This window comes from Eriocheir sinensis, chromosome 10 (genome assembly GCF_024679095.1).
Source record: "Eriocheir sinensis breed Jianghai 21 chromosome 10, ASM2467909v1, whole genome shotgun sequence".
Taxonomy (NCBI): Eukaryota; Metazoa; Arthropoda; class Malacostraca; order Decapoda; family Varunidae; genus Eriocheir; species Eriocheir sinensis.
Window position 1 is genome coordinate 6,648,323 of NC_066518.1, and position 27,810 is coordinate 6,676,132.

The window sequence follows — 27,810 nt, forward strand, 5'->3', positions numbered from 1 at the left end:
TCTCTCTCTCTCTCTCTCTCTCTCTCTCTCTCTCTCTCTCTCTCTCTCTCTCTCTTTTTTTGTGTGTGTAAGGTCTCTTACTTATAAATTGAGAAGCATTTTTTAGGTTCTCAGTTTGTTTCATATGTAGTAGGGAAAACTAAATGTGAAAAAAAGTATTGTAATATTTAGGAATCTTAGTATATAAGCAGACCATGTCAATGCTGAGTGTGAATTGGTTTTCTAAAGAAAATTCTAATCCAATCAGTAATTGAAACAAAATTATGCTCTAATTGTTGCCAGACTTCTATGCATATAGAAGTAGGATGAAAATTATAGTATTCAGTCCATTCCTTTATAGCAATTATGGTTGATTAGGATTTCCTATTCAACAGTCAAATCTTGGGTGTATATGTAGATCATACTGTTATATGTGAGTCAATCTTAGAAGGACCTAGAGCATCTTCTTTCCATTTGTCCTCTGCTTAGCCAGTGGACCATGACAGCAGCATGTAATTACCCCAAATAAGCTCACCATTGATCCTTGAATAAAAAAACTTGGAACAAAGCACTTTTAATTGTCCTTTTTAGAAAATCAGAGGTACTTGGTAGTCAAGAGGAGTCCAACAAGACACATACTGAATATAATCGGCATCTTTTGACTTTATTCTGCTTCTTAGTGTTAGAGCAGTCTGTTATTTAAAAGGGAATATGTTCACTGGTTTGCTGATAATCTACAAAACTTTTTTGTTAATTGGTGTTTAATAATTAGAGCATTCAACAACCCAACCTGCCTTGTTATTGTTTTTTCATATGCTGTATATTGATAAAGATATGTCAAAGTAAAATATCCTCGTTTTTTACTATGAGTGTTCAGATTTTGCACACTTTAAATGTGTTTTGTGGTTCCTTAATTTTATAGCAGGTAATATTTGTTATGAAAATTAGAACCCACAAATGAGATTTACAGACATTATTTGCTAGAATATGAACACATTAAGTATGTCACGACAAGTGTAGGGCACCTTGTTAGTCAGACTTAATGAAGAATGGAGAATAGACAACTTCATGGCACTGTGTATCACCCAGCTACAAATTTCCCCATTGGCACCAAGACTCAAGGGGAGAATTGTCCAACACTTAAAAAAAAATTCATAGTTTTCAATATGAGTTATCTTTGCTCCACTCATCTCGTACTAATTACGTACCTATTAGTGAAGGTTTTGCAATAAGTTGTAAGTAGTAGGAACTTTATTTCATGAATATGTGAAATACATTACTAATTTGTATAAGCCCTATGAATAATAGCAGCAATACAACAGAGTACTTGCAGGAATGCTGTTCAATAGAAATTTTACCTACACTGTATCAACAGTTGAGTCAATAAGTAGTAATTTCTTCAGCAGCAAGGCACTTTGAAAGCTTCATCAGCTCTTGCTCCTTATCAAAGTCCTTAATTACTCTCAATTGCCCTTTTGGTGAGTGATCTAAAACCTTATTTCAATGGGTTACAAACCATTATATATATATATATATATATATATATATATATATATATATATATATATATATATATATATATATATATATATATATATATATATATATATATATATATATATATATATATATATATATATATATATATATATATAATATTTTTTCATCGCCAGGCTTCTCATTGTTATACCTAATGAATACTAAGAATTTATGTGCCTCCCCTCTGAGACCCTGAGATGTGTGCTGAACGATCTAGCAATCCCAATAACTGAAGCTCATCTGCACAAAGCGTAACTGATGTTTGAAAAGTTATGTAGATTTACAGAGCAGCCTATGAAGATATTGTTACTTTTTATCAAAGAAACATCACAAATTCCATTTGCTTAGCTTGCTATATAACATAAGAAGAGCTTAAAGCATTTGCAGTGTACACAATGAAGCATTTAAACTCACAAAGTTGCAAATCTATGCTTGAAATAGGTGCAGCAACCTGATGCAAGTTCTAAGAACCAGTGAAGTATTTTTTTGCATCTAGATAACCTTGTTCATAGTAGTCATCCAGGTCAATTGGGGGCAACAGGGCCTGAAAGAACTTTTTCACATTCTGTGAAGACATTTCCACTGATTGGTTGAAGGCTGTGGTAAGACCATAGCTCTTCTGTTCCTCTGGGCAGATGTCAAACTCTCCAGCGAAGACATTCACACTTATGTTGGAAGGTCCCTTAAGTGGCATGTTGTTGCTCATGCCCCCATCAATATACCTAAAACAAGAAAAATTTTAGTGCAAAACTGAAGTTGAGAAAGCAAATGTGAGAAGTTTCCATGTTGTTAGAAGGAATTTTGTGCTTTTCTATTGTATATTGAACATTTGATTTGACTATGTGCATGTTTGGTTTTCTGTAGTTAGTTTTCACCATGTTAAGTGTTCTTGTTATGTTTGTAACGGTGTGATATTTACACCATATTTCACTTTGTGCCATGAGAGGTGACAGAAAGGAAGAGACACTGCAGTAGAAAGGATTGAGTTTGAGAACTGATTCGCCTCAACTAATTTGCCTAGAAACAGTACTGGTGCCAAGGGGGGCTTGATGGACTCAGGCCTCCCAAAGCTCCTCTACCCCTGCTTGGCCCTTCCCATTAATATTAAGCAAATTATTGTTCCTTTTTCTTGGTTCAACTTGGAAGTCAGGGCTGACAGAGAACCAGGTAGAGAAATTAAATTAGAATCTGCTAACATCAGCCATGGAGAGGTGAACATTGGGAAAGTCATTGTCCTCCATGGGATTAAATCAAAATAGCTGATTATGATGTCAGACAGCCCTTGGTACTCACTTGTGCCCCTGGAAGGTGGGGACAGAAAAGCCAGACACCCCTGGCAGGAAGCAGCAGCACAGCACAGCACGCAACAGCTCATCACGCGTTGCATACTCACACACCACCTTGGGGGTACACATAAAAGTGGCGTGAAAAAGAAGGAATATATAAATAAATAAATTATAGTTAACTTTGTATAAGTGAAAAGAAAAAAATCCAGAATGCTTAAGGGATAAATCTAGTGGTATTCACAATATGCAGTGAACATAATGCCTCTATCTTGATAAATTAGTGTTTAAAGTCAGGGGAAAATACATTGGTGCATCCATGTATCTCATGGCAACAGTAAGCAGATGATCGAGACAGGTTTTATCACAATTTTGTCATTAACCTACTTATTGAAGCAGTGCTGTGACAATTTTGTTATATTTTTGCTGTGCCCTTTGTGTCTCTTCTGTAGCAGAGAATAAAACAAGAATGAAAAACAGCAATTCATAATGAGATATGGAGAAGGCATACTGCACTGTCATTGCCCTTCTTTTAGTTGGTGTACCTCATTAGTGAGAGTCGAGGCACGAGTGAGGGAGAGGTACAGTCTGCCTGAGGCACGAATATGGGCATCCTCAGGCAGTAGCTCCAGCAGTTTCCCCAACAGTGGTTCTTCCAGAGGGTAGAAGGGATTGAACACCCCAAAGGTGTACTGACGTGCTGCTTCAGCTGTTTCATTAATGGACTTCCTCACAACCTGCAGTGTAGAATGAATTAGTTTCATGCGTGGATGAGTAGCAAGGGGAGTTATGGTGTCTGGGACTGGTTTGAATTCCAAGTAGTCAGCTATATTAGTGTAATGCAGAGTTTAGCAGCAGAAGGGATAAAAGAATGAAGATGCTGGTTAACTCTTGCATAAGGGATTTGGACAGTATAGGGGTGAGCAAGAGTAGAAAGTTGAGTGCAGCGGGGCCGCGATAGGGGGGGAGGCATGCAGTTAGCAAGTTCAGAAGAGTAGTCGGCATGAAAATATCGATAGAAGATAGAAAGAGATGCAACATTGCAGTGAAATTTAAGAGGTAGGAGACTGTCAGTAAGAGGAGGGAAGTTGACGTGACGAAGAGCCCTAGACTCCGCTCTGTCCAAGAGAGCTGTGTATGTGGAGTCCCCCACATGTGAGATGCATACTCAATACGATGGTGGACAAGGCCCCTGTATATTGACAGCATCTGTGCAGGGGAAAAAAACTGGCATAGACGGTGCAGAACGCCCAACCTCGAGGAAGCTGATTGTTGGGAAGATGAGTAATCACTTGTGAGGGGTGTAATTAACTTGTGGGGATGGTGTCAGTGGTGTGTGTAGGCTAGCCATACAAGGGGGATAAAGCAATAAAGGAAAAATAGCTGGGTATAACATGGAGACAAGAAGTGAACACCATGGGTTAGGGAAGAAATTCAAAGGTTGAGGATACTTCATTGACGACTGAAAATAAGAAGTGAAGTCTGGCAAGTTATATCATGAATAAAACTGATAGCAGATGTAACAGCCAGTGTAACAATGTGGTAAACAAGGAATTGAAGAAGTGAGTTTTGACAAAGCTAGAGTAGAGTACACTAATGGAGAGGGGTAGAAGACTTTGGGAAAGGCCTTTGTTTATTCTGCTATGAACTAAGAATGGCTGATGATAATGACTTCTAGTATCTTCAAGGTGTTCCCTTTACTAAGTTGGCGGAGTTTCTAGTACTGACCTCAATAGGGACGTCGCAGGCCAGACACGTTGCAATAAGGGACCCCACAGAGGAGCCTCCCAGACGCCCTCTCAGGATCTGGGGCACGTGCTGCTGCATGTAGGTTGCCACACCTACCAGGTACACCCCAAGGAAGCCGCAGCCACAGAATGTGACAGCGGTAACACTGGGCAAGGAAGATGTGCTTTAATGACTCAGACTAGATGGCAAGGGTCCTATGGTATAACTGAGCTAAGGTCTACCTTCAGTGTCTTTAAATCACTTATGTGTTTGTCATGTTATGTAATTATGTCTGTTGCCTGATGGGTATTAGTCTCGTGGCGTAAGAGGACCGACCTATGTCAGGAACTACTCAACCTCACAAATGGTGGGCTTCTCTTAAATCCTCCCTGTTTGGTGTCGATTCTAGCATGCCTCCATTATGCGAGTCTGATGGTTCAATGTCCTGTGATCCTTTAAGAAGGGCTAATTTACTTTCTGATATTTTTATTAACAAACAGTGTGAAGATGAATTATCCCTACCTTTGACTTGTTTCCCCTTTCCAAAACTGAGCTCAGTTGCATTTAGATCCAGGGAATTGAAAAAGTACCTTCTAGATCTTGATATATGTAGTGGGACGGACCCAGATGTTTTTATTCCTCTATTCTTTAACAAGATTGCTACGTTCTTAGCACCAAAATTTGCTGTAGCATTTAGGTTACTGCTGAAGTCTGGTAGTTTTCCTTCTTGTTGGCCAACATCACCCCCATCCCGAATGGAGCCTCAGCTTCAACTTTTCCTACTGAGTACCACCCAATTTCTATCACTCCTATCCTCTCTAAGATCTATGAGAGGCTTTTGGTTAAACGGCTTTCCATATATTGTGATAAATTCAATCAGTTACCTGATTCTCATTTCGGATTCCGTAAGGGATTGGGAGCATGTGACGCTCTCTTGACTCTGTCTCATGACCTGCAGTCTTCTTTGGATCGTGGGCATGAGTCTCGAGTTGTTGCTATTGATTTTATTACTGATTTTGATGTGAATCATAGGGCTCTAATTTATAAACAGCAACTCCTTGGTATCGGTGGAAGTCTTCTCAGTATTTTTAAAGAATTTTTAACTAGTCGATTACAGTGTGTGGTTGTTGATGGTGCCTGTTGTTTCTGGTGTTCCTCAGGGCAGTGTCCTTGGACCTTTATTTTTTAACATATTTATTTCTGACTTGGGCTTCAACCTCAAAAATAAGCTTATTTCATATGCTGATGATACAACTCTATACTCCTCTGTTCACTCTCCTAGCAACAGAGGTGAAATTGCTGCATCTCTGAATAGGGACTTGGCAATGATCACCGCTTGGTGTCAACTTTGGGGCATGAAGCTTAGAAGCTTAATGCTAATAAAACGCATTCCATTACCATCAGTAGATCCCGTACCTTGAATCCACCTCATCCTTGTTTGCATATTTTTGGTGAACAGTAAGGATGTTTCTATTATTCATTTGTTGGGAGTCACTTTTGATTCTAAACTGACAATTGAGAAGCACATTCATTCCATGTGTTCCACTATTGCACAGAAGACAGGCTTTCTTCATAAGTGCTTCAAAATATTTGCTTGTGACTCAACTGTAATCAAATCTTTTTTATGCATTCATTTTGCCTCACTTTGAGTATTGTGCTCCTGTTTGGATGTCTGCTGCCTATTGCCATTTAAAGTTACTTGACAGAGCTATCAATTCAATTAAATTTATTTCTCTGGCACTTGTTCTTGATCTTGATCATCGGCATCAAGTTGGTGCCCTAAGCATTCTATTTTAAAGTTTTTAAGAATAATCGGCATCCCTTACACAATGCTTTGCCTGATCCTTTTATTCCTGCCCAGGTCATGAGGTTTGCTCTTACTCAAAACAATCTTGCTTATAATCCTATGAATTTTTGTACGACACAATTCCCACGATGTTTTCTTCCGTCGTTGACACGTTCATGGAATCAATTACCCAATGAGATTGTCCTTTCTGCAGACATTTCTACATTTAAATCTCGTGTGAATGTCTTTTTGAAACATTAATTTTATTTTTCCTCCTTTTGGCTTTGACTGGCCAGTTTCTTAACTATTCATTGCCTTTGTTTTTCTCCAGTACCTTTTGGCATTTTGTGTGGTTCAACTGTTGTATCTGCACTCTGATGGGAGGCTTTGGTAGCTTATCATAATGATACTACTACTACTACTACTACTACTACTACTAATAATAATAATAATAATAATAATAATAATAATAATAATGTTTCCTCTATCTAGAAACACTTTTGTGTTTGTCATTTCATGTATGCATGTAAAGCTTGCACACTCAAAGAAGCAAGTGGTAACTACTTGTCCATGTAAGTGTATTGGATGTTTGTAATTTTTTCATGGTAGAGGAGACGGTCAGTCCAAGGGCTGATGAAAAATCAAGAAATGTCAGCAAAGATGCTGTCATAGTCCCACAAAGCAGCCAGAAAGAGAATATAACTAGTTTGAGAGGTATTTTGATTGCTCTTGAAGAAATACAGAAGGAAGGCAGATCCAAAATTTACCCAAGAAAAGATGAATATTCCAGAAACTAGATCAGGCAAGCTCATGACTTACTCATCAATATTTTTCTTTTTCCTGTCCCTCTGGCAGTTCTCCATTGTCGTCCAGCCTCTTGATCCCTCCAGGTGACTGACAGAATCCATCAGCTGTCTCCCTGCAACATGGTTTATGTCGGTCACTATGTGTGACATGTATTTCTTCACATAAACGTAGTAATTTTCTGTCTTACAGGGACAGATCTAATGCCAAGTGTTAGATAAAGGAAAAAAATGTTCACATTTGGCTTTGAAAAGAAGACAATGATAATATTGCAAATTCTGCAAACATTCTATTCCTGGTGTTTCGATACTTCCTTCTTGAGAAAGCTTCAGTGATAAGAATGCGGGAAACAGGAGACTGTTTCACAGCTTACCAATTTATGGTATGAAAGAGAGAAGACCCGTTAACTTGCATTAATAAGACAGGCTGCAAAAGAGGTTGGTAATAAAGTCATGTTCAGCAGGCCCAAGGAATAGGAGGAGATATTCAGTTTATAAGTTTAGAAGAGCAGGAGCATGATAATAAGTAACAATTTGTTATCACTGCAGCCGGCGAGATGTTGTGCACAGTTCCAGAGGCGTTGTTTTCCCAAACTTGTTCATAACTGGAATGATCTGCTTGAAATATGCAATACAGAGAACGTCAACACATTCAAGTCCAAAGTGAATTACTTTTCACTGCAGCAGTAACATAATAATATGAAATTAACCCTCAAGTAATACTCAATCGATCAATCAATGGGGGCATACGCTGGGGGGGGGGGGCGTTGCCTCGCCCACCCTACGACACCGAGCTTGGGGGTTCATCCCGGCAAGTCTCCATGCAGACCCCATTTCATCCTAAGTATCTCCTGGCAGAATCTATCGACTTCCTCAAGCCACGAACTCTGTTGGAGACCCCTTGGCCTCCTCCACTCAGGATTGTCTCTTAAAGAAACAACCGGATGAACAGAGGCGGCTTCGGGAGAGCGTGCATAGGCGTAGAAATCAAAGTATTCTCATTTGTAGTCGAATACAAGGGAAAAGTATTTGTATTCTCCGAATAATCTGACGAATATTTCAAAATTTATAAAAATAACAGCCGTATTTAAGTAAGTGTGATATCACTGTACTGAATACTGGCACCAGTCATAAGTCATGATTCATGAGCTCATTTTATTTTTGAATAACGTTAGAACAGTATTAGGTATGCCCACTTACGTCAAGAGAGTACTTTTCAATGAAAGGTATTCATGAATGTAGTTCATCAGAGGTGGGCACCCGCTAATTTTTTATTAGTCCGCAATTCGCAATTCCGTTAACTCTGTTCGGTATTCCGATAATCGTTTAATAATTATAATCCGCAAATTTTCTGGCTTTGCCGGTCCGCTATCGCAAATCCGCTAATGCTAATGCCCACCTGTGGTATTCATGAATACTTTCAAGAAGTACTCGTATTGGTATTCGAATTAAAACCATTTCAGTGTAGTCGAATTTGTATTCGTATTCGTTGAAATTCGAAGTATTTGTATTCGTATTCGAATGCACAAGTCTTCTATTCACTCCATCCCTGTTTTCAAGTTCATCATCACTGTTAGGGCGTCGACCTGAGTAAGGCCTTTGTAGACAGGTCTGCCTGGCAGCTCAGATCTATCGCTTACATGACATCATTATACATATAATGTGTAAGGAAAGCTTCAAAAAGACATTGGGCAGTTGTCTATAAATACTTCGACAGATTTGGACAATGATAATCATGCATCCTTGCCATTAAGTTAACTATGCCTGTAGTACTGTAACAAGTTTCCGTAACAATTTATATTATTACTAGATACTTTTCAGATAATGACATTTTTGGGGAACCACAGTGCAATGACATCGAGTGGTCTCTAGATTTAACATGACCAACCCAATAGATCTGTCTACATAGGCCTTGGACCTGGGGGATAGGTTTGGTCTGAGATTGGGATGCCAAGGTTGTCAGCATCTTTAATTTTGATAATTTTGAAATAAAATTTTGAAAATATGGCATGTATAAATTGAATGGGCTTGCAGTGTTGTGAGTCAAGGGAGAGAATTTGTCCTTAGAGAATACTGAACTACTCTGGTGTTACTGAGACACAAAGAAGAAACTGCCAGATAGGACATGGGGTCGAGGACTTCTTGAAAAGCACTGAACAACCTGTCACCCCAGCGTATATATCGCTTCAGGAGTGTTTTGCTAACGTTATGGCGGGTGTTTAGCGTCCTTCCCCTTCCGTGTATGATGGGATGTTAATATTAATATTATATGAACATAAGAACGCAGGAGTCTACAAGAGGTCGGTAGGCCTGTACGAGGCAGCTCCTTTGACCCTAAGCTCCCGTGTATCTAACCCCACCTAATATCGCTGTCCATGAATTTATCTAGTCTATTTTTGAATGTGATAATTGTATTGGCACTTACCACATGACTGCTAAGCCTATTCCACTCATCTACCACCCTGTTAGTAAACCAATTTTTGCCTATGTCCCTGTTGAATCTGAATTTATCCAGTTTAAACCCATTACTTCGTGTCCTACCCGGTTCTCTTACCAACAAAACCTTAAGAATGTCTCCCTTATTAAAGCCCTTCATCCATTTATAAACCTCGATCATGTCTCCACGCACCCTTCGCCTTTCTAGAGATTGCAAGTTTAACTGTTTGAGTCTTTCCTCGTATGGCAAGTTTCTCAACCCCTGAATCATCTTAGTCATCCTCCTCTGCACCGATTCTAACATTTTGATATCCATTCTATAGTAAGGTGACCAGAACTGAACCGCATAGTCAAGATGAGGTCTAACTAATGCTAAATATAGTTTGAGGAAGACTTCGGGGCTTCTGTTGCTTACGCTCCTTGAAATAAATCCCAGTACCCTATTTGCTCGATTTCTAGCTTGAATGCATTGTGCCCTTGGACGGAGATCAGAGCTCACTAAGACCCCTAAATCCCTCTCGCACCCAGACCTGCTTATGAGAGTGTCATTTAAGCAATAGTTATGTGAGGGGTTGTTCCTACCTACACTCAGAATACTGCACTTCCCTACATTGAACTCCATCTGCCATTTATCCGCCCAGTCATACAATCTGTTGATGTTTGATGTTTATACCTAATGACTTTAGCTGTGGGGAATCTTCAGTGTTGAGTGGCTTCACGGAGTCCAGTGAAGCCGGGTTGAGTTCCATGTCTATAACATCGAAGTCCTCCCCACCCAGGATGGCGAAGAAGTGGTGGTACAGAGCTGAATATATGTCTGGCACCTCATAGCGATACAAGTCTCCTGTTTCGAGGTCGAGTTGGTAATACTCTGTTGTCACTTCCAATTCTGGGTCTTCGGTGGAAATATCATTGTTGACACCAGGTGGAGCCACACCATTGACTTTTCTAATGACCCACATGTTATTTAACTTTTCATCATCAGACTCTACTTCCTTTTCTTCATATGTCTTAATTTCCTCCGAAACTATATTTGATTTATGAAGACCTGCATTAGGAGTAACGCTCCTTCGAGGTGTTGACTTGATGCTACTTTCTGACCCGTTTGTCAACCTCAGGCAGTGACTGGCATCCTCTTCATTATTTGACTGTATTTTTTCGAGATAAATTTCTTTTCCAACTCCACTCGACCGACGTACACCCTTATCAATAGAAACGTGTGGCTCTTCCTCAGCATCCTCAAAGATGAGAGTTCTAGCATGGTCCAGTGGACTGCTGACATCTGTACCAAGGGAAACACTCCTGGAACGATCTTGCAGCTCATCCCCAGAAGCTAACTCCTCTAATTTGTCTTCATTAACATTCCATGTCATATCAAGTTCAGAGTCAGAATCGTCTGACACTTCAGTTGATTTATCTTCATGGTTGTAAGGACTAGATATCATGGTTCCATGGGACATTATATCACCTGTATTAGCTTCAATGTCTTCTTTCTCTGGAGCATCAGAATGCTCAGAAGCTGCTTCAGAATCTTCATCTTTACTATTCTGTTTCAGAATAGCAGACCCGTAAGGATCTTCAACGGTGCTAAACCGACGAACGAGGTAGTTGAACATTTCCATGCCTATAGATTTTCGCGGCTCTTTACTAACTGTTACCTCTAGAGGCAGTGGCACCAACAGTTTCTTTTTCAATGACTCTACAGATGCTGGCTCCTCCCCACTGGCAAGTAAATCCGACGAATGTCTACGACCTTGTTGTTCTTCCTCCGATACAAAGATCTGAGGTGAATGAGCGTCACTTCCTTCTGATAGGTCCCTCAGGGTATAGTTTTCTTGATTTACAAACAAATTATTCGGATAACTTTCCTCCAGTCCTGCTGACGAGCCCCTTGGTGAACCTGCCTCCAGTCCTGCTGACGAGCCCCTTGGTGAACGAGACTCCAGTCCTGCTGACGAGCCCCTTGGTGAACGTGTCTCCAGTCCTGCTGACGAGCCCCTTGGTGAACGAGACTCCAGTCCTGCTGACGAGCCCCTTGGTGAACGTGTCTCCAGTCCTGCTGACGACCCCCTTGGTGAACCTGCCTCCAGTCCTGCTGACGAGCCCCTTGGTAAACGAGACTCCAGTCCTGCTGACGAGCCCCTTGGTGAACGTGTCTCCAGTCCTGCTGACGAGCCCCTTGGTGAACGAGACTCCAGTCCTGCTGACGAGCCCCTTGGTGAACGTGTCTCCAGTCCTGCTGACGAGCCCCTTGGTGAACGTGCCTCAAATTCTGCTGATGAGCCCCTTGGTGAACGTGCCTCAAGTCCTGCTGACGAGCCCCTTGGTGAACGTGCCTCAAATTCTGCTGACGAGCCCCTTGGTGAACGTGCCTCCAGTCCTGCTGACGAGCCCCTTGGTGAACGTGCCTCAAGTCCTGCTGATGAGCCCCTTGTTGAACGTGTCTCAAATTCTGCTGATGAGCCCCTTGGTGAACGTGCCTCAAGTCCTGCTGATGATCCCCTTGGTGAACGTGCCTCAAGTCCTGCTGATGAGCCCCTTGGTGAACGTGCCTCAAGTCCTGCTGATGAGCCCCTTGGTGAACGTGCCTCAAATTCTGCTGACGAGCCCCTTGGTGAACGTGCCTCCAGTCCTGCTGACGAGCCCCTTGGTGAGTGAACCTGTGTTTGTTCTGAAGAACTCTCTGGTAAAAGTTCATTCTTTCCGAATGTTGAGCTCCTTGGTGAACGGGTATCAAGCTCTGCTGACAGGTCTCCTGGTAAACTACCCTCTTGTTCAGCTGTTAAGGATATTGGTGTTTCATCTAATTCTTCTGAAAACCTCTTTTGTAAATAATCATTTATTTCTTCTGACAAGCTCTTTGCCTCGCTGTACTGCAGTTCTGGTGATGAGGTCCTTGGTAAGATGTCAGTCATTTCTCCTAAAAGGCCTCCTGGTAACCTGTCATTCGGTCCTTCTAAGAAATTTCTGTCATTGCTGTTCTCCTGAACTGCTGACGAGCCCCTTGGTGAACGTGCCTCCAGTCCTGCTGACGAGCCCCTTGGTGAACGTGCCTCCAGTCCTGCTGACGAGCCCCTTGGTGAACGTGCCTCCAGTCCTGCTGACGAGCCCCTTGGTGAACGTGCCTCCAGTCCTGCTGACGAGCCCCTTGGTGAACGTGCCTCCAGTCCTGCTGACGATCCCCTTGGCAAACGTGCCTCCAGTCCTGCTGAGGAGCCCCTTGGTGAACGAGCCTCCAGTCCTACTGACGAGCCCCTTGGTGAACGAGCTTCCAGTCCTGCTGACGAGCCCCTTGGTGAACGAGCCTCTAGTCCTGCTGACGAGCCCCTTGGTGAACGTGCCTCCAGGCCTGCTGACGAGCCCCTTGGTGAACGAGCCTCCAGTCCTGCTGACGAGTCCCTTGGTGAACGAGCCTCCAGTCCTGCTGACGAGCCCCTTGGTGAACGTGCCTCCAGTCCTGCTGACGAGCCCCTTGGTGAACGTGCCTCCAGTCCTGCTGACGAGCCCCTTGGTGAACGTGCCTCCAGTCCTGCTGACGAGCCCCTTGGTGAACGTGCCTCCAGTCCTGCTGACGAGCCCCTTGGTGAACGTGCCTCCAGTCCTGCTGACGAGCCCCTTGGTGAACGTGCCTCCAGTCCTGCTGACGAGCCCCTTGGTGAACGAGCCTCCAGTCCTGCTGACGAGCCCCTTGGTGAACGAGCCTCCAGTCGTGCTGACGATCACCTTGGTGAACGAGCCTCCAGTCCAGCTGACGAGGACCTTGGTGAACGTGCCTCCAGTCCTGCTGACGAGCCCCTTGGTGAACGTGCCTCCAGTCCTGCTGACGAGCCCCTTGGTGAACGTGCCTCCAGTCCTGCTGACGAGCCCCTTGGTGAACGTGCCTCCAGTCCTGCTGACGAGCCCCTTGGTGAACGTGCCTCCAGTCCTGCTGACGAGCCCCTTGGTGAACGAGCCTCCAGTCCTGCTGACAGGCCTTGGTGAACGTGCCTCCAGTCCTGCTGTCGAGACCCTTGGTGAACGTGCCTCCAGTCCTGCTGACGAGCCCCTTGGTGAACGTGCCTCCAGTCCTGCTGACGAGCCCCTTGGTGAACGTGCCTCCAGTCCTGCTGACGAGCCCCTTGGTGAACGTGCTGCCACCCCTACTGATGAGCCCCATGTTGAGGTGGTTTCTTGCTCTACTATCCGCCACTGTAGTAGTTGAACTTCCTGTTCTTCTGCATAAGAGGGTGTCGCAGAATCAGGCCTCAAAGCTAGGGAAGATTCATTTGGTGAATAATAATCTAATTCTGGTGAGGAGCTTCCTTGTGAATGGGTATAAACTTCTGGGGAAGAACCTCTTGGTGAAACAGAATCTTGTTTCAGTGAAATGGGTTTAGATGAACCGGCATTTAATTCCGGTGAATAGTCTCTTGGAGAATGAGAATCAATCTCTGGTGAAATGCTCCCTGAACGTGCCTCCAGCCCTGCTGACGAGCCTCTTGATGAATATGCCTCCAGTCCTGCTGACGAGCCCCTTGGTGAACGGTCCTCCAGTCCTGCTGACGAGCCCCTTGGTGAACGTGCCTCTGGTCCTGCTGATGAGCTCCTTGGTGAACGTACCTTTAATCCTGCTGACGAGCCCCTTGGTGAACGTGCCTCCAGTCCTGCTGACGAGCCCCTTGGTGAATGGGCCTCCAGTCCTGCTGACGAGCCTCTTGGTGAACGGGTCTCTAGTCCTACTGACAAGCCCGTTTCTGAACTCTCGTTTCCATCAGTTAAATATATATCCTCTCTGCGTTCTCCATTTTCACCATTTTCGTCTGTGCCTTCATACCCTTCCTCTTCAATTTGATATTTGTCTGTGTTTATTTCTTCCAACTCTTCTCTTGAATACTTTCTGTTGTACAAGTAGTTCATCTCTTCCTCGTCTTCAATGTTTTGTTCTTCCATGCCAAGTCCCACTGATTCATTGGAAGGTTCTTCATAGCCATGTTTTTCCTGCACCAAATCAGGCTCATGTTCCGCCTCAGTACTCATCCGACGAGCAAAGAAGTCAAAGAATGTCTCAGTTAGTGATCTTCGTTTTTGGTCCTCTCTCACTGGTACCTCTAATTCATTCAGCAATGGATCCTCATTTATTGGCCTCTCTGGTAATGATTCATTCTGCTCTTCCGACGAGGTGCTTCGTGAAAAACTCTCCAATTTTGTTTGTGAGCCCCTTGGTGAACGTGCCTCCAGTCCTGCTGACGAGCCCCTTGGTGAACGTGCCTCCAGTCCTGCTGACGAGCCCCTTGGTGAACGTGCCTCCAGTCCTGCTGACGAACCCCTTGGTGAACGTGCCTCCAGTCCTGCTGACGAACCCCTTGGTGAACGTGCCTCCAGTCCTGCTGACGAACCCCTTGGTGAACGTGCCTCCAGTCCTGCTGACGAACCCCTTGGTGAACGTGTCTCCAGTCCTGCTGACGAATCCCTTGGTGAACGTGCCTCCAGTCCTGCTGACGAACCCCTTGGTGAACGTGCCTCCAGTCCTGCTGACGAACCCCTTGGTGAACGTGCCTCCAGTCCTGCTGACGAACCCCTTGGTGAACGTGTCTCCAGTCCTGCTGATGAATCCCTTGGTGAACGTGCCTCCAGTCCTGCTGACGAATCCCTTGGTGAACGTGCCTCCAGTCCTGCTGACGAATCCCTTGGTGAACGTGCCTCCAGTCCTGGTGACGAACCCCTCGGGGAACGTGAATCCAGTCCTGCTGACGAACCCCTTGGTGAACGTGCCTCCAGTCCTGCTGACGAACCCCTTGGTGAACGTGACTCCAGTTCTGCTGACGAACCCCTCTGGGAACGTGCCTCCAGTCCTGCTGACGAACCCCTTGGTGAACGTGCCTCCAGTCCTGCTGACGAACCTCTTGGTGAACGTGACTCCAGTCCTGCTGACGAGCCCCTTGGTGAACGTGCCTCAAGACCTGCTGACAAGCCCCATGGTACACGTGCCTCCAGTTCTGGTGACGAGCCCCTTGGTGAACGTAACTCTAGTTCTGGTGACGAGCCCCTTGGTGAACGTCCCTTCAGTCCTGCTGACGAGCCTCTTGGTGAACGTTCCTCAAGTTCTGGTGAAGAGTCCCTTGGTGAACGAGCCTCTAGTCCTACTGACGAGGCTCTTGGTGAACGTGCTTCCAGTCCTGCTGTCGAGCCCCTTGGTGAACGGGCCTCGAGTTCTGGTGACGAGCCCCTTGGTGAACGTACCTCCAGTCCTGCTGACGACCCCATTGGTGAACGTGCCTCTAGCCCTGCTGATGAGCCCCTTGGTGAACGTGCCTCCAGCCCAGCTGACGAGCCCCTTGGTGAACGTGCCTCTAGTCCTGCTGACGACCCCCTTGGTGAACGTGCCTCCAGCCCAGCTGAAGAGCCCCTTGGTGAACGTGCCTCCAGTCCTGCTGACGAACCCCTTGGTGAACGTGCCTCCAGTCCTGCTGACGAAGCCCTTGGTGAACGTGCCTCCAGTCCTGCTGACGAAGCCCTTGGTGAACGTGCCTCCAGTCCTGCTGACGAACCCCTTGGTGAACGTGTCTCCAGTCCTGCTGACGAATCCCTTGGTGAACGTGCCTCCAGTCCTGCTGACGAACCCCTTGGTGAACGTGCCAGTCCTGGTGACGAGCCCCTTGGTGAACGTTCTTCCAGTCCTGCTGACGACCCCCTTGGTGAACGTGCATCTAGTCCTGCTGACGAATCCCTTGGTGAACGTGCCTCCAGTCCTGCTGACGAATCCCTTGATGAACGTGCCTCAAGTCCTGCTGACGAATCCCTTGGTGAACGTGACTCCAGTCCTGCTGACGAACCCCTCGGGGAACGTGAATCCAGTCCTGCTGACGAACCCCTTGGTGAACGTGCCTCCAGTCCTGCTGACGAACCCCTTGGTGAACGTGACTCCAGTCCTGCTGACGAACCCCTCTGGGAACGTGCCTCCAGTCCTGCTGACGAACCCCTTGGTGAACGTGCCTCCAGTCCTGCTGACGAACCTCTTGGTGAACGTGACTCCAGTCCTGCTGACGAGCCCCTTGGTGAACGTGCCTCAAGACCTGCTGACAAGCCCCATGGTGAACGTGCCTCCAGTTCTGGTGACGAGCCCCTTGGTGAACGTAACTCTAGTTCTGGTGACGAGCCCCTTGGTGAACGTCCCTTCAGTCCTGCTGACGAACCTCTTGGTGAACGTTCCTCAAGTTCTGGTGAAGAGTCCCTTGGTGAACGAGCCTCTAGTCCTACTGACGAGCCTCTTGGTGAATGTGCTTCCAGTCCTGCTGTCGAGCCCCTTGGTGAACGGGCCTCGAGTTCTGGTGACGAGCCCCTTGGTGAACGTACCTCCAGTCCTGCTGACGACCCCATTGGTGAACGTGCCTCTAGCCCTGCTGATGAGCCCCTTGGTAAACGTGCCTCCAGCCCAGCTGACGAGCCCCTTGGTGAACGTGCCTCTAGTCCTACTGACGACCCCCTTGGTGAACGTGCCTCCAGCCCAGCTGAAGAGCCCCTTGGTGAACGTGCCTCCAGTCCTGCTGACGACCCCCTTGGTGAACGTGCCTCCAGCCCTGCTGACGAGCCCCTTGGTGAACGTAGCTCCAGTCCTGCTGACGAGCCCCATGGTGAACGTGCCTCTAGTCCTGCTGACGAAATCCTTGGTGAACGTGCCTCCAGTCCTGCTGATGAGCCCCTTGGTGAACGTGCCTCAAGACCCGCTGATGAGCCCCTTGGTGAACGTGCCTCCAGTTCTGGTGACGAGCTCCTTGGTGAACGTTCCTCAAGACCTGCTAACGAGTCCCTTGGTGAACGTGCTTCCTGTCCTGCTGATGAACCCCTTGGTGAACGTGTCTCCATTCCTGCTGACAAGTCCATTGGTGAACGGGCTTCCAGTCCTACTGATGAGCCCCTTGGTGAACGTGCCTCTAATCCTGCTGACGAGCCCCTTGGCGAACGTGCTTCCAATCCAAATGACGAGCCTCTTGGTGAACGTTCCTCGAGTTCTGGTGACGCTACCCTTGGTGAACGTGCTCCAAGGCTTATTGACGAGCCTCTTGGTGAACGAGCCTCCAGTCCTGCTGACGAGCTCCTTGGTGAACGTGCCTCGAATTCTGGTGACGAGCCCCTTGGTGAACGTTCTTCCAGTCCTGCTGACGACCCCCTTGGTGAACGTGCATCCAGTCCTGCTGACGAGCCCCTTGGTGAACGTTCCCCCAGGCCTGCTGACGAGCCCCTTGGTAAACGTGCATCCAGTCCTGCTGACGAGCCCCTTGGTGAACGTTCCCCCAGGCCTGCTGACGAGCCCCTTGGTAAACGTGCCTCCAGTCCTGCTGACGAGCCCCTTGGTGAACGTGCCTCCAGTCCTGCTGACGAGCCCCTTGGTGAACGTGCCTCCAGGCCTGCTGACGAGGCTCTAGGTGAACGTGCCTCCAGTCCTGCTGACGAGCCCCTTGGTGAACGTGCCTCTAGTCCTGCTGATGAGCCCCTTGGTGAACGTGCCTCCAGTCCTACTGACGAGCCTCTTGGTGAACGTGCCTCCAGTCCTGCTGACGAGCCCCTTGGTGAACGTGCCTCCAGTCCTGCTGACGAGCCCCTTGGTGAACGTGCCTCCAGTCCTGCTGACGAGCCCCTTGGTGAACGTGCCTCCAGTTCTGGTGAGAAGCTCCTTACTGAATTTTCATTTTTATTATACGATAAGAATTTTTCTGAATTCCCTTCCAACTCTTTTTCATATTTTTCCTCTTCTATATTCATTTCTTCTTCTCCTATAACATCATTCGCTTCATCCTTCCTGTTTTCATCTTCATATTTCTCTGTGTACAAGTCTTCTCGCAGAAGGTTTTCTGCATCAGTAGTCTGATTTTGCGGCAGTAGTTTTACATCTTCATCCACTTGGGTGCTGAGCCGCCGAACAACAAAGTCAAAAAATGTAGTCGTTAGTGACTTTCTTCTTTGGTCTTGGTTTATTGGTACTTCTAGCTCATCTTTCGACAGGTATGATCTCAAGGACTCTCTCGGTGAATGATCAGTAAGTCCTGATGACGAACCTCGTGATGACTGGACTTCCAATTCTGTGGGTGAATTCGTAGTTGCCGGACGTCCCTTAATATTGTCATCAATAAATGATTGGTCTAAAATGACCTCCGATGAGTCCGTCGGAGAAAAAGCTGCAGATGACTTACGCGGTAGTGTTATTCCCGGAACAAGGGAGTGATCATCTCCTTTGTCAAGAGACATCTCTTGATCAGTTTCATTTTCCCACCGACCATTACTGGATTGAAGGGATTTATGCTCTGGTATTGGCTCACTACTGAACCGCCGAACTAAATAGTTCAAGGTTTTCTGGTTCAGTGTGTCATCTGTCTCGTTAGTCAATGAGTGTTTCGAGATTTGTGAATATTTCAAGTGTTTTGACCCTTGATCTGTTTCGTCAATGTTTTCACTCTCAGAGGCTTGTTGAGACACCGGAGCTGGAGCCTCACTGCTTGGAGAGCCGTCTCTTGAGCCCTTTTCACTTATTTTCATCTGCGATTGAATCTCGGGTGTCATCTTTGTTGCTTCTTCTTGGTACTGCAGATAAGGTTCAAGGTCAGATATTGACTTTCGGTATTTTAGGTAAGGCATCATAGACTTACGAAACTGTTCTTCAAGGTCCTCATCTCCTAAGATGTCGTCGTCCTCATCCAGTAAATCGCTAAACTTCCGTGCCTGTATTAAAGGTGCAGGCATCGCTTCAGGCTCAGGACTCGTGGGTTCCTCGTCCTCATCCGTACCTTTACCCTCACCCCAAGGTTCAGGCTCAAGCTTAGGCTCAGGTTTAAGCTCAGGCTCTTGGACGGACAGACGACGTTCAAGAGCATCAATGTCGTCACTAATCAGCCAGCTTTTTTCAATGTCATTGATTTTTGTTTTAAGAGAGGGACGGCGTCCCGTCCCAGGCAAACTCTCTTTAGACGGAAACCTTCGCTGATCAATTAAAAAATCATCTCCAGTTAAAGACTTTCGGCGACTGTAATTATGCACATCATCTTTGGTTGACAATCTTCTGCTATCAGATGATGCCTTCCTGTGATCATTTTCAAGGTCCTTCTCTTTGACTGATGCTCTGCGTCTATCTAAATAAGTAGCTTCATCCTTCACTGATGGTCTCCTTTGATCAGAATCAAGAAACTCCTCCCTCGTTGATGATCTCCTTCTGTTGGACTTTAGAACTCCATCGCTCTGTGATGATCTTCGATCAGGATCAAAAACATCACCTTGCATTGAAGACTTTCGTTCAGGGTCAAGGATCTCATCCCTGATTGATGACTTTCGCCTGCCATAGTTAGAAGCATCTCTCAGAGTCTTGGAGTTTCGACGAATAGTTTCATCTTGTGTGTGACCTGGGTGTTCACTTTCCATTTCAAGGTCGGGGAGCATTTCGAACTTTGCAATCTGTGACTGCATTTTAGGGGTCATTTCTGTGACTGACTTGCGAGGCTGAATGTTGAATGAGATGTCATTTACGGATCGTCGACGCTCCTTGCCTGGAGTAGGAGCACTGATTGACCCACGCGGTGTCCTGTTCGTTGTCTGAGGAGCAGGGCTGGTGGTGGTTTTGTTTGGGATCCTTGGCTTACCAGCATCACTTGAACGGCGCCTCGGTAATGTTACGTAGTCCTGGAGGTCAGGGAGAAGGAATTCAGCGGGAGAAGCGTCCTCTTCTTGCCTTGATTCCTCCTTGGCACCACCTACGGGTATGATATCAGGCACAGAGGGCCTCCGCCACCATGGCACCTCACTGACCTCACCCTTGTCCTTGGTCGCCATGTTTCCTGCACTAGATTTTCTTCGTCTGCGTGAGTCTTGTTGACTTTTCAGTCCGTCGTCGTCACTTGCATCGTAAATTTGAATGCTCGGAATCCCAGCATCATAGGATCGGGTGTATGACTCTCTCTCTGGAGCACTTGAGCCACTTGTGGCCCCGTTGAGGTCTTCGTCGCCGATAAACTGATTCCCAGAAAGTGAATCATCTCCGTTCATCCCTCGTGAAGTGTTCTGATGAGAGTCCTTGAGGCTTGCCATGTCAGAAGGGAAGGAGGAAATATTAACAGCTTTCAGTTATATACCTGCAGCTACAACGGATTCTTGAGGCGTCCACTCAAAGCTTAAAATGAATTACTTAAATCACATAATATTAAAACAAGAATGCACACTTCGTGTTCTCTCTATGGACGCTGGCGGACACACGGGCGTATGACTGGAGGACAAGGCAGCTCGTGAAATGCTGTACAAACGAAAAGCTTTCAGTATTGTTTATCAGTAACACTAACAAACATTTCCACCTTTTGGAGACGTGCTGTTACGGTTGTAGATGCTTCATCTTGGCACGACATGAATGTTTGCTCTGGCCACCCACCTCAGAAGGTTTGGAGCAATGTTCTTCAATTTTTTCTCACTGTAGCCCAATTTTATCTTAAGCATTACCCTGACGACCCTCGTGCAAGCCTCTTGACAGTACTTGGAGTTATTTGTTTTCTGTCGACTGGTATCTATAGCTATGTACTTGATAAGAAGTGTCAACCCAGTGAGTAGGCCATCGCACCCAGCACTAGGGCGTGACCCATACTTTGAAGAACCCTGGTTTAGGAGAGCAGCAGAAAGATGGACAGGCTGTGATGACTAGTGCCTCTGTACATGGGGACTGCTGGGTAAGGGCAGGGTCGTTCTGGCAGGGGGCGGCCCATTCACAGTGCCCTCGGTGGCTGCTGCGCCAACCACTACACACTTACCTGTCCCTCCAACAGCCTCTGAAACACAAGAGAAAACTCATATCATAACTGGTCACCATAACGCGTGAACGTGTCTGCTGAGGCAAAGATGAAATGGGTGAATGCGGGGGAAAAAATAAATATGTTCTATCAACTTACCGAGCCGCGGTTTAACTAAAGGATCAGTAAAGCCTGCATTTATGTGAAGTGCAGCTGCCAGAAGTCAATGATAGGCACCACTGAGTCTGAGGTTTCCTTTTATCACAACAAAAAGTTGATTTTAAAACCAAGCTGACAAACATACAACCACTTCCGACATCAGCACTGACTCATCCCTAACATGACGTCCATTGCAGTATAGGTAGATTCAGTGTACTCTCAAGTTGTCTGATTGTTGTACGCACACATTCAGCTCACTTTCCTGTTATCTAATTATAGTATGCAGACGTTTAGCTTGCTGCCCTTCTTTTTACTTCTAGTATAAAGACATTCACCTTACTGACCTGTTGTTCTGTTCCCATTTCTACTTTTTATCCTGTTCATGCTAATATTAACAACTTTAAATCATACCTCCTAGATCTTGCTTTCATATCCCTTAACTTTTATAAGAAATCTTTTATTTTGTTTTAGTTTAGTTTACTGCTGATTTTCACGGGTGCGTTTCCTCCTACTCATGCTGCTTCCATCACAATCTTGGTTGGTAATTTGTCATTTGCTTCCTCCTGACTCCCCTCAGCCTCATCAGGTAGATTTGAGAGTTTTTACTGAATATATAAATAAAATTCTTCTGACCTCTGGCCGCAGGAGTAGGAGTATTTCTTACTTATTTACTTTTGCCTCTCCCTTCCTAGGTTTAAGGCTGCTTTACAGCTTAAACATTGGTGGTCACTGGATTTGAGTTTTTCTACTGATATTACATCCTTCACTATGTCTGGATTTTCAGCAAGAATAAAGTCAAATTTGTTCAACATCTTTCTGTTAGGGCTTTCCTTGGCCCAGACCCTGTTTGCTCTTTTCTTGAAAAACGTGTTTCGGGATTCTAAGCCTGTATAATTTCACAAATATTAACAAGGTGATCTCTCTCGTTTCTTGCAATCTTCTCAAAATTACCAGTTGCTGTTTCACTGACTTTGGTATTGAAGTCTCCCATTACTGTTGTAAATTGGATATTATGCTTCTTTTCTACTTCATCAGTATACGTTGATGCTGGCGCATGAGTCTGAAGTACTGTAAGTTTGTATCTTTTATTCAGCTTGATAATTATTCCTGCTACTCTTTCATTGATACTGAAGAATTCCTCTACACTACCTAATAGATTATTCTTAATGAAGAAACTCATTCCACGTTCTCATCTACCTGCAAGACCTGGTAGCTTGAGATATGTCTGTCCTCACCCATAGTTTGACCTCACTGAGTTCTACCAATTCCCACTTGATATCTTTCATTTATTTTATTATTTTACAAGTTACCTTCACCTGCCTAAGTCCTAACATTGTATGTTGCCAGGGGCAGATTCCAGAGCAGCCTGACTGTACCCCAAAACTGTTAGCACCCCCTGTTGTGGAGCAGGTCAGGCCGCCACGGTGGCCAGTTGCTGATAAGCTGCTGGGGACTGGCGGCCACACAGCAGAGGTGTATATCATTGCTGGGAGGAGCTGACCACATTTCACCTGGGCACTCATGTCTTACCTGGTGAGTTTTTGTGACATCAACTTTGTTACACACACACACACACACACACACACACACACACACACACACACACACACACACACACATATATATATATATATATATATATATATATATATATATATATATATATATATATATATATATATATATATATGTATGTATATATATATATATATATATATATATATATATATATATATATATATATATATATATATATATATATATATATATATATATATATATATATATATATATATGTGGAAGAAGCCAAGATGAGTTAATTAATTTCTTTCTCAATACTCTCCTCTTGCAAGAGTGTGAGTCTTAAGGAAGCGAAAAAAGAAGGAAGGTTATATCAAAGTTTACAAGTGAGAGCGAGTGAAGTTATCTCTTTCATTAGGAAGTTGGACAGCATAGGAATGAGCTTGAGTAGGTACAATGTCTTCTACAGGAAAGCCGCGCGGTGGGGGTGGGGGCATGAGTGACCTTTTCCGGGTAAGACACCGCCAAGGCAAGAAAATGTTCAGCCTTAGCCTTCATTGGTTTGTTCGTCAACCTTTCCCGCATAAAGTACAATGATGGCGTAGTTGTGAGTGCCCCTTCCTGACTCACGCGTCTTTCTGGGGATTGACACAGTTGATGGCGCTGTTACTCGAATCATCTTGTTTCTGGCGGCCACGGAGTCACGTCTATAGCAGTCCACGGCCTCGCATTAGGGACTTCTTAGGCAACTTCTCTCCTCTAACTGACTGTCATTAATCTCTGAAAGTCCGCCGCAGTGTTGCTTCCCTTGCTATCTTTTATCAAAAAAAATATATAAAAAGCTCAGCAACACGCTTTTTCCCATAAAGTGAGAAAGATGTTGCCAAAAAAGACCTAATTTACGTAGTTCTGCAAACGCCAAAGCATCACTTATACGCTGGTTCGAAGCCTCCGCGAACCCGAACCCATTGGCCGAGTGGATAGGTTAGGGCCTAGTTTCGTTGCAGTGCTTCAAGGTGATTCAGTGACTCACTAACGCCTTACTCCTATTTTTTATCGTGACAATGTTATTTCTGAATCAGTCAAACACAAACACCAAGGGTGACTGAAAGGTATTCCGAAGCAGTCGTGGATTAATTCTCTGGCGTGAGTAAATGTAGTTTCCTTGTGTATTCTTGAGGGTCTGAACATCAAGCGGAGAAAGAAAATCCCGAAATTGACCTCTCTTTCGGCCACCTCTTTTGATTTTTTTTTTTTTTAGGAGCAGTGAGTAGCGGGCTTTTTTTATTATTGTTTCCTTTTTTTGTGCCCTTGAGCTGTCTCCTTTGTTGTATAAAAAAACATGAGACTTCAGAAAGTTCAAGTAAATGATCTAAAATTGAGCAATACATATAATTTCAAGGGGCGTTAATAACTATTAGGTCTTGTTACGACTGATAGTTACGCATTTTTATTATCTACTGATCTGCCTTTGCTGCGATGTTTATGAGTGGGAGATAGTCTTTGTAACGTGTGTGTGTGTGTGTGTGTGTGTGTGTGTGTGTGTGTGTGTGTGTTCGTTCATGGATGACTGTGGTATTAGAGTCATGGGAGTGTTGAGCTGCCTCTGACATAAGGCGACTTCGAGGCAGGCCCAGGGTGGCACGCGCTGAAGATGGTCTCCTTACACACACACACACACGCACAGGGGGAAAGGGAGGCGGGGACTCAGACAAACAAGATTAAGTAACAATAGACGCAAGCCTGATGAAGGGAGGTAATTCATGAGACAGCTGCGGAGAATATTTCCTAGTGTGACCATTTTACTGATCCCACAACTAACTAACATACTTGCACAGCCAACACTTACTAACCAACTAACATACTAACACATCTAACATAACTAACGATCAGAATCAAACGTGAGTAAAGGGGAGCGAAGGTAAAGGAGGAGAGCGTTGAGGGAGAAATGAGATAGAGTAAGGCGAATGAGATATCGAAAGGACCAAAACGAGGGGAGGATGAAACACGAATCTGACGTACATGATCGGATCTTATAAAGAGGATCACGGATAAAGAGGGAACATGACTGGTTAGAAAAGGGTGAGTTAGACCTCGAAGAGAACAAAGGAAGGAGAAGATGAATCATGAATCTTGAGTGAGCGGTGTTTGAAACGTGTAGGAGACTCATGGGTAAGAGAAGGAGTAAGATTGATTAGAAGTGAAGCATGCGGAGCGAAGAAAGAATCACAAGTCTGACGCGATAAATATTTGAAGCGTATAAATGAAAGTCGTGGAAAGAGAAGGAACAGAAGCAATTAAAAAAAAGAGAGTGGATGCAGTATCGACATATGGAAGAATGTGCACGTAATGGAAAATAAAAAACGAATCTTGAATTAATAGAAGTTGCAAGAGGTTTTATTTGGCTCCATTTGAAATTTACTGAGCATTAGACGTGGTTGGGTGCACATTTCATTGCATTTAGAAGATGGGGTGTGCGTGGTGGGCGAGTGGTTTGAAGGATGGAAGGAGGATGAAGACGTTGTGTAAGAGAATGACTCTCGGAACCGTGGCAGAAAAGAGAGAGGGGGAATATAAGTTAAGGGATCAGTCGGTAATATATGATGATACTGATAATATTAATAAGTGTAATAATTTCTTTTTTATTATTATTATTAAGTTTGCTGTTTACAACATTAATAACAACAATAATAATGGCAGTAATAATAATAATAATAATAATAATAATAATAATAATAATAATAATAATAGTAGAATTATTATTATTATTATTATTATTATTATTAGTAGTAGTAGTAGTAGTAGTAGTAGTAGTAGTAGTAGTAGTAGTAGTAGTAGGCCGTGTGTGTTCGGGGGGGATCGACGAGGAAATTCTAATATGATATTCCATGACTCGAACACACTTACTAAAGAGCTTTTTTTTTTTCCTTGCATTGCTTGCCGCCGCTTGTCGTGGTGGAACGCCCAAGTGATCCCTGCAGGTGAGTACAGCTTCCTACGGCGTCTGGTTAACATATTACCGTTCAAATTAAATCGCCATTGTTTTTACTGCGAAGGGGGCAGGCCTGAACGAAACAAAATGACAAAAAAGTGCCAACAACGCGAATGGAGATGTCGAAAGAACGATCAATTTTGACGATACGTGTCGGAGATTAATGATTTACTATCAACGAAATTTGCAAGACAATGTACAAGATATAGTTGCTGATATCCCCATTATCCTTGTAGTAAAAGCATAGTGTTAAACCTACCTTTAAAATATTAAAAGTTCGTAGTGATTTAACCGTAAATTAATAAGACTATAGAGATTGAAAGTCTGAAAGTCTGCGGAGTTGTCCAACCACTTTTCACTACGATTTTATTATTATTATTTTTTTTTTTTGGTGTGTGTGTGTGTGTGTGTGTGTGTGTGTGTGTGTGTGTGTGTGTGTGATAATAAATTCAATCTTTTTAGCCAGCAAAGGGTATGTTTTATCACTTACTATATGCGCGTATCCTTAAACTCTTGTAGGCACGAAGTCTAATAAATGAGGCGATCAAAAACAGTGTGAGAAAGACCCGTAGTCTCCACAATGAAGACTAATCGGGTTCTCATGAGTCATTTTTTACGTTCACAGTGCAGATGCCTTTTCCGACTAGTACTAGGCTCATAAAACTACCTATGGAAATAACTAGAACCTCTACGAAATGCTTATCAAGTGTGTGTCTCTTTTCTCCTCTTGTTCTTTCTCATTCTCTTTATTTTTTTTATTCATCTTTCTCACTCCTCCATTTCGTCCTTTCTTCTTTTGTTCTTCTTCTTCTTCCTCTTTTATTCTTTCTCCATTTGCTTTCTCTTACGTCACACTTCTGTTTTGTGGCTTATTGTGTTTATGTTCTCTGTGTGTAAGCCCCGATACGTTTGAGACTATGGGCCATGAAATTAACGGAGGTCAACGCAAAGGTTGTCGTGACGGTGTGCTTCAAGCCTCCCATCCCATGACCCTTCTGTTTATCCAGCATTACCTTCACGGCCCATCTGCAAGCTTCATGACATTACTAAGGGCTATGTATCTTGTATTTAGTTATCTACCCATGAAAAAATGCCAACCCAAATGTTAGCTTATAGTGACACGCATTTTGAAGGACCCCGGGTCATAAAGTTATAAAGTTTGTTAGATGTATGCGCTCTCGCTTTTAAATCCAGAAAATACAAGGATTTCGAATGTCATACAATGTACTCTCTCTCTCTCTCTCTCTCTCTCTCTCTCTCTCTCTCTCTCTCTCTCTCTCTCTCTCTCTCTCTCTCTCTCTCTCTCTCTCTCTCTCTCTCTCTCTCTCTCTCTCTCTTCTTAAAAGCATTCACAAGTATTCTTTCCTGGCCTTGTATGCCCTCCACTTGTGTCTACCCACCTATTGTATGCCAGAGGAAGAGCAAGGACAGATCCGTGTGTCTGGCGTCGCTTGGGTCCTTCAAAACTGATGCACTTGATGAAGCACTCGATTTTCCTCTCTCCTCTATCACGGAGTTTCAGACTGCCCTCTCAGCTTGTGTCTGGCACGTCCACCCACCGAATGCGTGCCTGACGAAGGGTGAGGACAGGTTAATGGTGTGCCTAGCGTCGCCTGAAGCTCACTGGCGATGGGGTAGGAGTGCCAGCTCTCAACACTTGACTCGTCACCGCCTTGCTCAGCTCCCCCTCGCTAAGCCGTCATCTCGCCCTTGTCACACGCACGCCCCCCTCCACACTGACGCGGCAAGTCCCCAACGCCTCCGCCAGACACGTTAGCTCTTAGTTAGTCTCTTCTTGAACTTTAGCGGTCACTGAAGCAAACAAAAATTAGTCAGAAAATAAATAATG

The 27,810-nt window shown here is 44.8% G+C and overlaps 2 protein-coding genes across 3 annotated transcripts; both read right to left on the minus strand.

Moving 5' to 3' along the window:
* LOC126996512 (patatin-like phospholipase domain-containing protein 2) lies at positions 1 to 27,611 on the minus strand. 2 transcript variants are annotated; one of them, XM_050857044.1, is made up of 7 exons: positions 27,362 to 27,611; positions 21,311 to 21,328; positions 7,135 to 7,234; positions 4,530 to 4,695; positions 3,347 to 3,538; positions 2,812 to 2,918; positions 1 to 2,240 (listed from the first exon to the last, which is right to left on the minus strand). In XM_050857044.1, exons 3-7 carry the CDS (start codon positions 7,221 to 7,223, stop codon positions 1,982 to 1,984), a joined length of 813 nt encoding a protein of 270 aa, XP_050713001.1. In that variant the 5' UTR covers positions 7,224 to 7,234; positions 21,311 to 21,328; positions 27,362 to 27,611; the 3' UTR covers positions 1 to 1,981. The 2 variants fall into 2 exon arrangements, with proteins under 2 accessions (XP_050713001.1, XP_050713000.1); XM_050857043.1 differs by lacking the exons at positions 21,311 to 21,328; positions 27,362 to 27,611 and adding exons at positions 10,228 to 12,629; positions 13,314 to 13,517.
* LOC126996342 (uncharacterized) lies at positions 12,525 to 14,570 on the minus strand. Its single transcript, XM_050856712.1, has one exon. The coding sequence runs from the start codon at positions 14,568 to 14,570 to the stop codon at positions 12,525 to 12,527; it is 2,046 nt and encodes a 681-aa protein (XP_050712669.1).
* Positions 27,612 to 27,810: the final 199 nt, after the last annotated feature.

Bases quoted from the DNA above. Each gene is read 5' to 3' on its own strand.
- LOC126996512 (XM_050857043.1), bottom strand. From the start codon at position 12,469: ATGACTGACATCTTACCAAGGACCTCATCACCAGAACTGCAGTACAGC. The intron at 2,919-3,346 runs GTACACCAACTA...TGTACCCCCAAG, and splicing joins CCTCGACTCTCACTAATGAG to GTGGTGTGTGAGTATGCAAC. The intron at 2,241-2,811 runs GTGAGTACCAAG...TTCTTGTTTTAG, and splicing joins CCCACCTTCCAGGGGCACAA to GTATATTGATGGGGGCATGA.
- LOC126996342 (XM_050856712.1), bottom strand. From the start codon at position 14,570: ATGAGTACTGAGGCGGAACATGAGCCTGATTTGGTGCAGGAAAAACAT.